Here is a 14769-nt window from a genome sequence, read left to right as displayed (position 1 = left end):
CCAAGTTGTTGATAAAGATGTTGAATACGACCGCGCCCAAGACAGAACCCTGTGGCACCCCACTATTCACTCTTCTCCAGGATGAAGAGGAACCATTGATGAGCACCCTTTGGGTTCGGTCAGTCAGCCAGTTACAAATCCACTGAGTGGTAGCATAGTCAAGTCCGCATTTTACCAGCTTCTTATCATGGGGCACCTTGTCAAATGCCTTGCTGAAATCAAAGTAGGCTACATCCACTGTGTTCCCTTCATCTACCAGGCTTGTAATTCTGTCAAAAAACGAGATCAGGTTCGTCTGAGATGACTTATTTTTCAGAAATCCATGCTGACTATTGGTGATCACAGCATTCCTTTCTAGGTGCTCACAGACTGTTTGCTTAATGATCTGCTCCAGAATCTTCCCTGGTATTGATGTCAGACTGACTGGGTGGTAATTATTTGGGTCCTCTCTTTCCCCCTTTTTGAAAATAGGGACAACATTTGCCCTCCTCCAGTCTGCCGGGACTTCACCTGTTCTCCAGGAATTCTCAAAGATGACTGTCAGTGGTTCTGAGATCACATCTTTATGTTGTGATAAAGTTGTTAGTCTTTAAGGGACCACAAGATTCTTCGTTGTTTTTTCCATATATCCAGCTAAGTCCTCTGCCTTAAAAAAATCCATGTTGCAAACAAGCTTGCCATACAAGCAAAGGATATCATAGCAAATTCTTTCCATGCTTATGCACAAACAAACGGATAAGCAGAAAGGTATTATCTTATCGAACCGCTAAAGTAGTTCTCTCATCTTACCACCAGCACATTGCTATTCCTTGCATCAGAGTATAATTGCTAAAATAGAAAGTATCTTTGAACTTTGTACAGATTGGCAGCAAACGTTTTGAAGATTTTCAGGTCATCTGAAGGAGAAAGGAAAATAGCTGTGCAATTAAGAGAATCACTAGCAGGGCCCTTTGCTTATCACTTTATTGGCCAGAGATTGCTGTGAGTTGGGGGCAGGTAGGACACAGCAGGCTTTTGAGCATTCCAGCCAGTCTGTGCCTTTCCCAGCAGTTGGGTGTGCAAACTCTGGCAGGTGACGGAAGTTTATCTCCTTGCTGCTGAAGGATCACATGCTGATAGTTACACACAGAAGTGTTGTGCAAGGCAAAAGGGCAGGTCCATCAGGGTGGGCTCCCTCCCGCCCTCCTTCCCTTCGATACCTGTCAGCCCTAAGCCACAGTTTCTCACCTTTAAGCGTGTGCTCAACTCTCTCGCATTGAAATCAGGCTTGGCTGGATCACAGCGCCAAAGGCATAATATTTCACAAAGAAAAGAAGGAGAAATTTGGGAGGCCTCTTCTGGAATGTTGAAAGCATGAGGAAAAGGTCTGGAGTTGTGACTTTATTCTCAAATCTGATCGTTCCCCCTTGGTAAATGTTTGGAAGAAACACCCTGTGGAGGGACCCAATTCTGCAGCCTCTTCACCTGCTCCTGCACCGACCGCTCTGTGCCAATCATGGTGTTAGCATTTCCTTGATAAGGCAGTAGAGATGTGGTGAGAGTTTGGCGATATTTAACAAGTTTCAGAAACTGGCAGCAGCGTTCAGCTTTTTAGGATTATAAAACACTCCAGGAAAGTAGGGAGGGGTGTGCATGTGTTTATGTTGCAGGTATAAGGTTCTTACTTCTTTTCTCTAAAAAAGAAGGAAGGGTGAAAAATGCAGGCTTTCCCTTTGAATTATGTCCAAAATAAAATACTTAGTCAGCATAGGAATTTCTAAAATGTGCTATGTCCAAATCCAGATTAACCACCACATCTGATATTTCAATAATGCCAGCTAACTGCCTAATATTTTACTTTCTGTGATGGTGACACAAGGGATCATGAAACCAATGCAGGCATTGACAAGGCTCCCCAGATCGAAATAAATAGATAGCCAGTGTTGAACTTGAAGCACCCAACTTCTAATTTCAGCAACTTACCGGTATTTGCCACTAGCTGAGACTGGCAGAGGTAAAGAACAAAATTAATTTGAGTGCCTCTAAAGGGAAATGGGACCTGAAACGGTTCAGGGAAGACCTGTAGTAGCTTCTGTTCTCTTCTCCCTACCTGGGACTTTGCAATTTGATATATCCACAAAATTCTATATCTGCTCGCTTAGCACAGCTTTTTTTGGAATTGCGTGACTGATTCTGCATAGGCTTTTATTTATTTATTTATTTATTTTTTTAAAAAATGTTTATTAAAAATTTTAAATACAAGTGTAAAAATAATAAACAATATAACATGTATCGTAACATAGTTTCATAACTTCTTTGGACTCCCTCGCGTCTCCCGCTCCCACTTACATCATTGTAAATTTTTACCAGCAATTTATCATCTTATTTACGTTCTTATGCCCCGTTCATTTAAATATAATCTAATAGTTCTCCAGAAGATTTATATTTCTCACTTGTCATCCCAATTCCGTCTAGTTTAGTGGTGCTCAATTATTTATGATCTAGCATCCTTCTTAACATTCAACCAAATTACAGTATTTTTGCAAATACATCTTAAATTTCTTCCAATCTTCTTCAACCCTCTCCTCTCCCAGGTCTCGGATTCTGCCGGTCATCTCGGCCAGTTCCATATAGTCTATCAGTTGCATCTGCCATTCTTCCAGTGTGGGTAGATCTTGAGTTTTCCAGTGCTTAGCGATGAGTATCCTTGCTGCCGTTGTTGCGTACAGGAAAAAAGTTCTGTCCTTCTTTATCACCCTCTGGCCGACAATACCCAGGAGGAAGGCCTCTGGTTTCTTGGGGTGATTCTGCATAGGCTTTTAATGATTTAAAAAGAAAGAAAGATGGGCACACATTTAGCATGCTAATCCTAATCCATTTTCTCTTTCCAGAGGCATACTGAAGTGTGAACATGGGGTGAAAAACTTAGCCCATAAGTGTCAGGCATAGCCAAGCCTGCCTTTTAGGGGGCAGGTGTGCCACGACTCAGTCTAATGCACAATAAAGTTCCACTTCAGTCTGTCCCTCATCCATATGCAGCCTGCAGCCCATTGATCCCGTTCCTTGGGATGCTTTTGCTTCTGATCGAATAAATGATGGAGCAGACAGCAGTATACCATTGTCCTGATCCACAGATCAGGGATTCCAGAAAAGGATGTCAAAACTGCCAAAAGGATTCATTCTAGTGCTTTGTTATGAAAAGGTGAAAACTTCAATGCAATGCCAGAAACCTTACTGCCTTTACAGACTCGGGATAGACACGAAAACAGCAAACATTCATCATGACTGCCTGCCCCAGGGCAAGCATTTTGTGCATTGCTTATACAGAAAACATCATGTGTCAGTTTGGTTAGAAATCCCCATTGGCCCACCTGGCTCACGAAGGCAGGGATGGCAGGCAGCCAAGCCTCATGGATAGCTCCCCTCCCTAGGCCAAGAGCCAAGCATCCAAAGTCCACAGATAAGCATAGCACCAAAGCAAGCCCAAGAGCATATATCAAAGCAAGCAGACACACATATATGAGCTCATTCTTGCAGCCAATAATAGTTAGTCCCGGGGTTCCCTTGCCTACCAAGATGGCATTTACAGGCCTTTAGAAACATTTTCACAGTTTGGTTCTACACAAAGATGTGTGGTGAATTTGCTACTCAGCTCCAAGCAAAATCCACAACAATGCACAAAACAACACAAAAAAAGCAATCCTATTGCTATAATTGTGACAAAAATCATTAATAAGTGGTGCCACCCCCCCCCCCAAAAACCCTTGGAACCACCATGTTTCCTGTCCCAAATTGGCTATATATTGATGCAACACTTCTCATATATCTATTCTGCTTTACAAACCCCTCCTAGAGCAGCTGTTGCTCAGGACAGCCAGCATAGTCAGCCAGATTCCAGAGCAAGCGTGTGTTGGGCAGAGATGGAGCAACAGCACTGTGGAGGTAGCAGCCAGAGGGCTGCTTATTATTGTTATTGTTATTATTATTATTATTATTATTATTATTTACTTGTACCCTGCCCACCTAGCCAGGTTTCCCCAGCCACTCTGGGCAGCTTCCAACAGAATATTAAAAACACAATAAAACATCAAACATTAAAGACTTCCCTAAACAGGGCTGCCTTCAGATGTCTTCTAAAAGTCAGATAGTTGTTTATTTCCTTGACATCTGATGGGAGGGCATTCCACAGGGTGGGCACCACTACTGAGAAGGCCCTCTGCCTGGTTCCCTGTAATTTCACTTCTTGCAGTGAGGGAACTGCCAGAAGGCTCTCGGCGCTGGACCTCAGTGTCCGGGCAGAACAATGGGGGTGGAGATGCTCCTTCAGGACCGAGGCCATTTAGGGCTTTAAAGGTCAGCACCAACACTTTGAATTGTGCTCAGAAATGTACTGGGAGCCAATGCAGGTCTTTCAGGAACTGGAGTTATATGGTCTCGGCAGCCACTCCCTGTCACCAGTCTAGCTGCCGCATTCTGGATTAATTGCAGTTTCCGGGTCACCTTCAAAGGTAGCATTGCAGGAGTCCAAGCGGCAGATAACTAGAGCATGCACCACTCTGGCGAGACAGTCTGCAGGCAGGCTGTGTACCAGATGGAGCTGTCTCAGCCTGTGTACCAGATGGAGCTGGTAGACAGCTGCCCTGGACACAGAATTAACCTGTGCCTCCATGGACAGCTGTGAGACCAAAATGACTCTCAGGCTACACACCTGGTCCTTCAGGGGCACAATTACCCCATTCAGGACCAGGGAGTCCTCCACACCCGCCCGCCCCCTTTCCCCCCAAAACAGTACTTCTGTCTTGTCAGGATTCAACCTCAATAGACGCCATCCAGACACTCATGCAGGACCTTCACTGGTTCCGATTTGAAAGAGAGGTAGAGCTGGGTATCATCTGCATTCTGATGAACACCCAGCCCAATCCCCCTGATGATCTCTCCCAGCGGCTTCATGTAGATGTTAAAAAGCATGGGGACGGAACCCTGAGGCACCCCACAAATGAGAGCCCAGGGGTCTGAACACTCATCTTCCCACACCACTTTCTGGACACTGCCCAGGAGGAAGGAGTGGGACTACTGTATAACAATGCCCCCAGCTCCTCTAGACAGTCCAGAAGGATGTCATGGTTAATGGTATCAAAGGCTGCTGAGAAATCCAGTAGAACTAGGAAACAGCTTTCACCTTTGCCCCTAGTCCACCAGAGACCATCGACCAGCATGACCAAGGCAGTTTCAGTCCCATGATGAGACCTGAATCCCAATTGGAAGGGATCCAATGGGTCCGCATCCTCCAGGCGTGCCTGGAGTTGTTCAGCAACCACTCACTCAATCATCTTGCCCAGGAATGGAAGATTTGAGACTGGGAGATAGTTGACCATATTGGCCAGGTCCAAAGATTTTTATTTTTTTAAAGAAGTGATTTAATAACCACCTCTTTCAGCGGGTCTAGGAAGGCTCCCTCGCAGAGGGAAGCATTCACCACCCCACGGAGCCCATCACCCTTTTATGAGCCTGGATGGGCAAGGATCAAGGTGAGAGGTAGTTGGTTTCACTCATCCAAGCAACCTGTCTACATCCTTGGAGGTAACAGATCAGAACTGATCCCATGCAACTTGACTAAACAGGACTCTAGCACTCTCCCACCCCTGCCCTGCTCCCGCAGTGGAGTCTACCTCTTTCCGAATCTGAGCCACTTTATCTGCAAAAAAACTTTGCAAAATTATTGCAGGAGATCTTGGGCCCCGATGGCAAAGGTGGTTCCATTAGATTGAGAGCCACCTGAAAGAATCTCCTGCTGCTGTTTTCTGTAGATGCTATCTCCACTTGGTAGGCTCAACGTTGAGTTCTAACCCGTGTCCGGTCTGATTCAGAATGAGTTTTCCGCCACCAGCACTCTAGCCGTCTCGGCAATTGTTCATCACCCTCAGCTGGGGAAAACCACAGCACTATCTGGGCTCCATGCAGTCGGAGAGGGCACTTTGGAGCCAGACAGTCAATAGCTCTGGTTAACTCCGCATTCCAGCGGGCCACCAGCTGAAACATCCCCTACCCTCTGGAAACCATTTAGATCTATTAAGTGGCGGGGGCGAACTATCCAAATCTGTCCCACCTCCATGCATAGAGGAATGGTTGTGGAGAAGTCCAGTTGCACCAGGAAGTGACCCAACCAGGGCACTTCTTTTGTTTCACTTTTACTTAGTGTCAGATCACCCACATCCATAGAGATGAACACCACGTCTAAGGCATGTCCATGACTATGAGTTGGGTCAAACTTATTCAGGGACAGCCCCATGGAGGCCATGCTTTCCACGAAGTCCCAAGCGGCCCCTTGTAAGGTCATATTGGCATGGATGTTAAAATCCCCTAGGATAACCAAACTAGGTGTCTCCAGGAGAACATCTGCCATGACCTGAAGAGGCTTGGGCAGGGAATCCTAGGTGCAGCGGGGAGGTCAGTACACCAAAAGGAATCCTGTACTGCCCCTATTGTCCAACTTCCAGAACATGTACTCAGAAAACTGGGTCTTCCCAATAGGACGACTGGTGTAAGCTAATGACTTCCTATAAACGCCCCCTCCCCACCCATATGACCTGGGTTGCTATGCTTAAGAGAAACCTGGTGGACAAACAGCAGCAAGAACAGGCCCATCTGCTTCATCCAGCCAAGTCTCTGTTACCAGATCAAGTCCTCCATCCATGACATCCGTCTTGTGAATCTTTGACCTGACATTGTACAGCAGCACCTTAAGGCCATGTGGGTCTCCCTTGTTGATTCCAATATCCTTCCGGTCAAGACCACACCCAGAGGCAGGGGTAGTCTTCAAACAACAACTAAACCTGCCTCCTCCATTGTCTGGTTTTAGCATAGCTCCTCCTCCTGCCTGTGATCACTGAGATTGGGTGTCTCAGTGCATTCTCCCCTGTGGAACTTGCCCTGGCCATTCTGAATCCCTGCCTGAAGTGAGGGGCAGTGGGGACCTGTGGTGGTGATTCTGGACAGGCTTGGAGCTCCCCAAGGCTGGTCATCTGCCTAGGTAAATCCATAACTGCTGCCCTCAAGGGGCTGAGTTTAACATGTTACTGAAGCCTGGAGGAAAGAGAAGCAGCTGCAACAGTAGGCTGGCTGTTTCTGTCTGTGTTGAAAACTCAGGGAGATGAGTTAAAGGCTTTGCAGGGGTGGGTGAAGGCTAGAGAGACTGATGTTTCTCTGGAAAGATATATGCAAGCTACCGCCTATGACGTTGTAAGGGATTCAGCTGGAAACTTAGAGAGGCAGGAAAAGCAGTTCCTCACCTTTGGTTGTTGATATGTACGCAAAAGTGGATGGCTGCAGCACCCTGGGGTAAAAGCTCTTGCTCCACCAGGTTGGTCACCATCAGGGTGGGATCCTGAAGCTGAGGATAGCACCTCAACTGACGATGGGGAAGGGGAATTGCCTTCAGGTAGCAAAAGTGAGGGAAGGATGAGGCTGCACATCCTTTGGTGAAGTCTAAAGTGAAACAGCCTCGGGGGCTTGTGCTGCCCCAGCCCCACCAATGTAGGTGAATAGCGTTCACACCTGATGTGCTCATGGTGATGGTTAAGAAATTTCACCAGCAGCCACACAAAACACTGCTGGCCTGGCTGTTACATTTGTGGGATGAAGAGGCAAACGCCTGCTGTCTTGGTCTTCATTCTCTGTCAAGACAGCAAGGCTTTGCCGACTTTTGACAGTTTGCACCTTCTTCTGATAGAGCGCTGGAGCTGATCATTCTGTCATTTTGGGCATCACACGGGCCCCCCTTTGGGCCTGGGGATCAGGACAACCAGGGAAGAAGCAAGCAAGAGTACTGAACAGACTCTGGGCCATAGCCAGAACTGCGGGTCCAGGCTACACTACCCATATATTAGTGGCATCCTGTATATTAGCGAGAAACCCCATGCTGTAGCCCCAGGCCGGCATGAAAAAGAGGAGCCTTATTCGTCAGCTATGATTGATATGCCAGGGTTGATGGCAAGTACAATGAAACAATTGCCTGGCTACTTCATCGCATACCTAAAGTCAGCATGGATAGGTCTATCTGTCATGTGCCACAGCAGTTTGGACATAAGAATTGGGCTGAAATCCATTTAATTCCATGTATTCTCACTTGCAAGCATGGAGGTGGGATTGATGTTAAAACAAACAGACTTTTCACACGGATTTCAACGGGCACTAAGCACATCTAGATTCAGTTCATTTTCCAAAATCAGGGTTTATTCCTGATGTCTCTCCATGCCCCAAACTCATACTAAAAGCCAGTAAAAGCCCTTAATAAGACTCATGTGAGTTTTGGGTTAGTAAGGAATTCAGGAAATGGCCTTTGATATACATACACTAGTAAATATTTTACTTGATTATGCTCCGGAGTTAAATAATGATTATTCAACTAATAATGTTGTCCTTTGATTTTTCTGTTACACTTTCAACCTAGCTTTTTAAAAACAATTAAAAATAATTTATGCTGCAATGTTATAAAGGCTTAACTGGGAGTAAATCTCAATGAATTCAGTGGAACTTCCTTTTGCTGTGGGTTGCATTGCACAGCACTAATTTGTAGTTATGTAGAGCGACTGAAAAAATACTTTTTTGTTGCCTTTGGGAAGCTAAGCTGAAAGGCAACGTAAATGTATTATTTACTAAGCAGAAAGAAAAATATAAGACTCTTAAACCAATATGCTGTGAAAGGTGGTCATTTGTATGCCCGTGGTGTTAAGTCTGAAAGAACTCTGACATTAAACTCTTTGTTTTCTTTATGAGCTAAATTATTGGCAACCTTTTTCTACACAGTTCAAATCTGGTAAAGCCAGTGAGGGTCAAATAAAATTGTTCTGCTTCTGTAAGCCATATCCATATCATGGGAGCATCAACTGGCTATGCTTGGTCTGGGAAAGACTTGCTTGGCTTCATTTACCAGAAGCTGCTCAGCATGGACCTTGAACTTTGCATTCAAGGATCTCCCAAGGCCACCTTCCTAGGGGTAAGCTTCCTGGACAAGGCCTCCTTCTGTGACATTGGATCAACTAAGCCAATGGCAATCAGTGGAGCTATGGTACCTTTGCTTGTATGGCATCCCAGCCATCAAAAGGGGCAGAGGAGACCGGGACTTTGGAGAAGACAAATGTAAGCCGCCTATTATAGATGGATAGGAAGACACACAAACATTTTGCATACTTGAATAATGTTAGGCACACAAAGTCTTCTGAACATGTTTTCATTTTACCAAAATCCAAACTCAGTGAGTCACAGACTTGTACAAGAGAGCCCTTTGAGGAAACTAAACCCACAATTAGCAAAATAACCACCATAGAGGACACCTCATCCATGTTGTGCTTTCGAATACTTGTTCTTGCAAAGAGAACCAGTTCAGACAGGCCCAGAACAGCTGTTGATGATGATCCTGTTTGCTTATTTGTTCATTTCTTCTGCCTGTCAATTATGATATGTCCTTCACAATGGCATGCATTCTGCCTTAGCACAAGGGAGCTCAGCTTCCATGGAAGGCTTATTAGAAAGAAAAGTGATGAGTGTCCCTACCTCTCTGTCATCCCCCTGCAAACTCATGAGGGGAAGCCACAGTTCTTAGGATCATAGGAGGTTGTCTGGATGGAGGATCATGCTAATAATGGCTACCAGCCATGGTGGCTATTTCTGCATCCAGCGACAGAAGCAAGAAGCCTCTGTATATCAGTTGCAGGAAATCACAAGTGGAAAGAGCCCTGTTGCGCTCAGGCCTTGCTTGGGGGCTTCCCTTAGGCTTCTGCTTAGCTGCTTTGAGAACAGCATGCTGGACTAGATGGGCCTTTGACTTGCTCCAGTCGGGCTCTTCTTATGCTCTACAGTTACCAGGTCAGACCGTTTGCCTATTTTGCCTATTTTGCCTATTTTGCTTATCCTCCAGGCTCTCAGGCGGAGGTCCCCGCACTGCCTGTCCCATCTCCTATTATTTTTTCCTATTACAGTGGTACCTCAGGTTACAGACGCTTCAGGTTACATACGCTTCAGGTTACAGACTCCACTAACCCAAAAATATTACCTCGGGTTAAGAACTTTGCTTCAGGATGAGAACAGAAATCATGCAGCAGTGGGAGGCCCCATTAGCTAAAGTGGTGCTTCAGGTTAAGAACAGTTTTAGGTTAAGAGTGGACCTCCAGAACGAATTAAGTACTTAACCCGAGGTACCACTGTATTTTAAAAACCCTGCAGTTAAGGGCACATAGCTAGCATGTCATCTAGTTTTGCCCATGTTGGCTGTGCTGCAGTCAAGCTGTCATTTGGAGGTGATGAGAAGAGGAAATAACATGCTGTACCTGATATAAAAAGCCTTTGAGTCAGTGGCCTAAACGTAGCAGTAAGAACTTCCAAAAAAGGTATGTTTCACAATTGTCTTTTTTCATAAACAGATACGAATTTGACTTACCCTTGCATCACATGGCACTGTTATATTAATATTTACGTTTCACGCACTCTCTCATTTTGGGAGCACACCTTGTTGCCAAGCCTGGGTTTTCATTATTTGACACTCTGCTTGCTATCTTCTTGTGCCTAATTTAGTTTTCATCGTAACAGATCATGGTTCTGCCCTTATGTTTTTTTAATCTACATCTGGGCTTGGCTATCGGTTTCTCTGGAATGGATTTAGGCCATCATCCGCTTCCTGCTTGCTTAAAGGTTAGAACTGCATAGGCAAAATGCTTTCCAGCTATTTGAAAATGGATACTTTTAGCTATCTTACATCTGCTGCTGAGTAAATGAGTATGATCTCTGGGTTGCTCAGAACCAGGATATGTTTAAGATAATATTATTACTAATAGTGGCACTCTTGTCATTGTTTTCATGGTGCACCTGCAGCCTAGGAGGCAAAGGGAGGATTGGGAAAGGAACAGGAGACAGAGGAGGAAAGTCCAGGTGCATCAGCTGACCCCTCTCCTCAATCCAGCCCAGACATATGGGAGCAGGAGAGTACCACCCCCACCCCCAGCCATTCTGCACACCTTTGAAAACAGCCAACACTCATTGGGTTTGACATTCACAGGTTGTCCACCTACATGTAGATATGGGGACAGTGGAGAGGGGGAACTGGCTAGGTGGGTGCAGGCAGAAGATGAGCCCTTGGTTCCTGGGGCCTCACATAGGAGCTGCCTGAGGAGAAGCACCATCCACTTCTGACATTCATTCAGGAGCACTGCACCATCATGGACTCCTGACTGGTCCACGGAAATGAATGAAAGGATGAATTATGATACTTCATTAATAGTATTTTGGTCATTTATGACACAATACATCCTGTGCAAATCCTACTGCAAAGTTGAGAGCCAGTGTGGAATAAGAGAGTGTTGGACCACTCTCTGGGAGACCAGAATTTTAATCCTCTTTCAGCCTTGAAGCACACTGGGTGACCCTGGGCCAATCACTGTCTCTCAAGCCAACCTACCTCACAGGGCTGTTGTGAGGATAAAGCAGGGAGGGGAGAACCACCACTTTGAGCTCCTTGGAGGAAATGATAGTATATAAATGTAAATAATAACAACTGTGGTAAATAGGAAGTGAGGCAACATGCTTCACTCATGACAAGGACTTGAATGACACTGGAGGTGGGGGGAGCAGCTTTGGATGGTGGCAGTGGGACATCCGATGTAAAACAAAAATAGTATAAGGAAGGCATGGGATCCAACCAGGCAGTTGTGACCTTCCAGGTGCTTGACAGCACTTCCTGATTTTTGCTGCCCCAGGGAGGAACTAGAAACAAGGATATCAAGCACCTCCTGGGATGCTGTACATGACAGGTGGGTTCTGTCTGTATTGGCACCAAGTGGGAGCAAGAGAGAAAACAGGCCCGGTGCCAGCAGGCAGTCTGCCTGGGGCCTGGCAAAGGCCCCACCTACTCAGAAAGATCCCTCAGCGGCCTGACTCAGCTGGGCTGCCCTGGGTAAATTTAAATGGCAGAAGCCACCACAGATGCGAGTCAGGCTAGGCATCACTGCCAGCCCCACTCTAAGATAGCATCCAGGGTGCTGGGGAGGAGGACAGTCAGTTATGATACTGCTGTTGCCCTGGTGATGGCAGGGGGGCAACTGCAACTGCATGAGGAGATGTGAGTGCTGTCAGGAGGTACATAAGGGTCCCCTGAAGGCTGAGGAAATAGAAGGTGGTTTTAACAAGCAAATGGAATGGTGGGATGGGGATCTTTAGAAGTCAAGTGAGCGGCTAAAAAAATATTGGCAAGAAAAAAAAATTTTAATTCCATCTCTTCAGTGTAAAACAAATAATTCGCGCATCTCTTTAGTCTGCCATCTCCACTAATTAGCCTTAGGATCAGTTTAAACAACCACTTTGTTTTCAGAAACCAGGAACCAATCTCTCTCTCTCTCTCTCTCTCTCTCTCTCTCTCTCTCTCTCTCACACACACACACACACACACACACACAAAGACATTTGGTTTTAATGGCAATACCAGTATTTTCAGTGCAACTCAACATGAGCCAGGAAGATCTGAAAAAGATATCAGGTATTAGCACTCTTTTCGTATTTTTTTAAAAAATTGTGACAGGGAGATATAGTTGTGTAGAGGCCATAGTTCTGAACTCTCTCTCTAAATAGTTCCTACTTATGACATTTCTTTAAACAAGAGCATGGCTGTTATGTGTTGTTTTTTTCATTTCAGAAAGTTGTGTGTTTTGCAGGGTGGAAAAATAAAAATATTGATTGATTTTATGTTATTTGATTTAATGTTTGTATTCTGCTTTTCCAACAACAAATGTTGAACTCAAAGTGGCTCAAAATAATAACAATAATATTTTTAGAAACCCCAAACATTGCAATCATTATGATATCAGACACAACAACATATAAATAAAAGAAAACTACAGCAACAGATTAATCAAAACAGTTAATACATTTCAATAAAGTCATAGTGACTCGGAGTGTTGCCAGGATGCCCTCTTGGTTATCAGATGCATTGTTTTGCAACACTGCAATGGATGGAAATGGGATAAGGAGTCACATAATGTCATCAATTTATCTGTCTGTCTTCCATTCCCTTGCAGATATTTATAAACAATGAATGGCATGATTCAGCTAGTGGGAAAAAATTCCCAGTCCTTAACCCTGCGACTGGAGAGAAAATTTGTGATGTTTCAGAAGGAGATAAGGTAAGTTTTCCTTTCTATGGACTTTATCTTTATTTGGGTGTAAACCTCTGCCGCAGGTCACTATCTAGGGGAGAAGAAATAATGGCACTGAGAGATAGCTCACTTGGCAGAACAAGACTCTTAATCTCAGGGTTGTGGGTTTGTGCCCCACGTTGGGCAAAAGGTCTCCTGCATTGCAAGGGGTGGACTAGATGGCCTTTGTGGTCCCTTCCAACTCTACAATCCTATGAAATCAGTCACATGGTGTGGCAATCGTCCAAGGACTGGAGAATCAAAGCCACATTCTGGGGCTGTGTGCACATTACCATTGACTCCGACTCCAGTGCCCTCCCATCATTGGTGTTTAAACCCAAGCACACATGACACTTGCCGTAAACTACCTTTCTTGATAAATATTGTTGTTTGATGTGTTTTCTCTTAAACCAGCTTCCATCCAATTTGGAAACCTAAGCCACAGCTAAACTGAGGTGTGTACATTTGAAACATCCATTACGCAGGTGCAGGTGACAGCTTCATTGAATAAGAGTTTGAGGGGCTGCAGGGTTGGGAAAATAAATCAGGTGATAAGCATAGGATGAAGCCATCACTACCCCCTCTCTAGTGTGTACAGTAGTGTAAAAATGTGATTTCAAATTCAGCTGGGGAGGGGGTGACCTTGCTGCATTTTAAGCTCCTGATGTGAACGTAGCCGAGGTAAGTAAGGGCATTCTGGCTCACTTGCAAAAAGTCCTAAGAATGGGACTAACCTGACCCAGGATGGGCTGCCTGCTAACGGGATGACTGAGCTGAGCACCCATCCTTGAAACAACAGATAACTGAAGAAGGGTTCTAAGAAGACTAATGCAACATGTTTTGAACAGATGTAGGGTTGCCACATGTCCGGAATTTGCCGGACATATCCGGCATGTATGGAAACCCATGTTGGCAGTGTCATTTTTGGCGATTTTTTTAATGTGAATGTGCCGAAAAAGCTCAACAATTGTCCAGATTTTCATTGTTTGAAATATGGCAACCCTAAAACAGAGAGGACTGTTTGGACTCCTGATTATTGTGTCCAATCCAAGTGAGCTTTTTAAAAAGCTCTTTTTAAAAATAAATCCTGATTCTGAATGTGTGTAGGAGATGCTAGTTACATGCAGTGCTGATTGGCTAGTGCCTATAATATCATCCAAACTACCCCCACCTAGATCCTAGAGCAATTTATAAAGAAGAAATATGGATAAACTGTCACTTCCGTTTATCACCAGCTTCTTTCCCCAGATAAAGATTGTTACAAATCAGGTGGGTCCGCTGCTTGAGCAATCTTGAATTAAACTGTGCCAGTGATTTACTCAACATTTGGGGCTCTCATAAGGTTTTAAAAAAGAAAGGTTTACAAACCGTTTATTGATTTGTTTGAGCTTTCTCTCTTCCACCCACAAAAAAATTCCTAATGTAGATTGACAATTAAGTAGGCCCTGAATCCAGCAAATTATAAAAAAAATCAGCTAATTATACAAGTAATTGTAAACTTCAGAGCTTAGTACTTAGGCAGTGAGCCAAAAGATTTTAAGACTTTAATCTGGATGTTCAATAGCGCTAACAAAGAATTGTGCATTACTTTAAAAAAAACAACTTGGAAAAT

The 14769-nt window shown here is 44.7% G+C and overlaps 1 protein-coding gene across 1 annotated transcript in view; it reads left to right on the top strand.

Annotated features, from left to right (window-relative positions):
* Positions 1-14769, top strand: part of ALDH1A1 (aldehyde dehydrogenase 1 family member A1) — a 62237-nt gene that overhangs the window by 24827 nt on the left and 22641 nt on the right. The window contains exon 3 of the mRNA XM_081881021.1: positions 13041-13145. Within this exon, the coding sequence (XP_081737147.1) occupies positions 13041-13145 (105 nt within the window). The remainder of the gene's footprint in view (positions 1-13040; positions 13146-14769) is intronic.

This window comes from Podarcis erhardii, assembly GCF_964252035.2.
Source record: "Podarcis erhardii genome assembly, chromosome: 11".
Lineage (NCBI taxonomy): Eukaryota > Metazoa > Chordata > Lepidosauria > Squamata > Lacertidae > Podarcis > Podarcis erhardii.
Note: the sequence above shows the minus strand (reverse complement) of the source record. Positions and strands in the feature narration are given on the sequence as shown.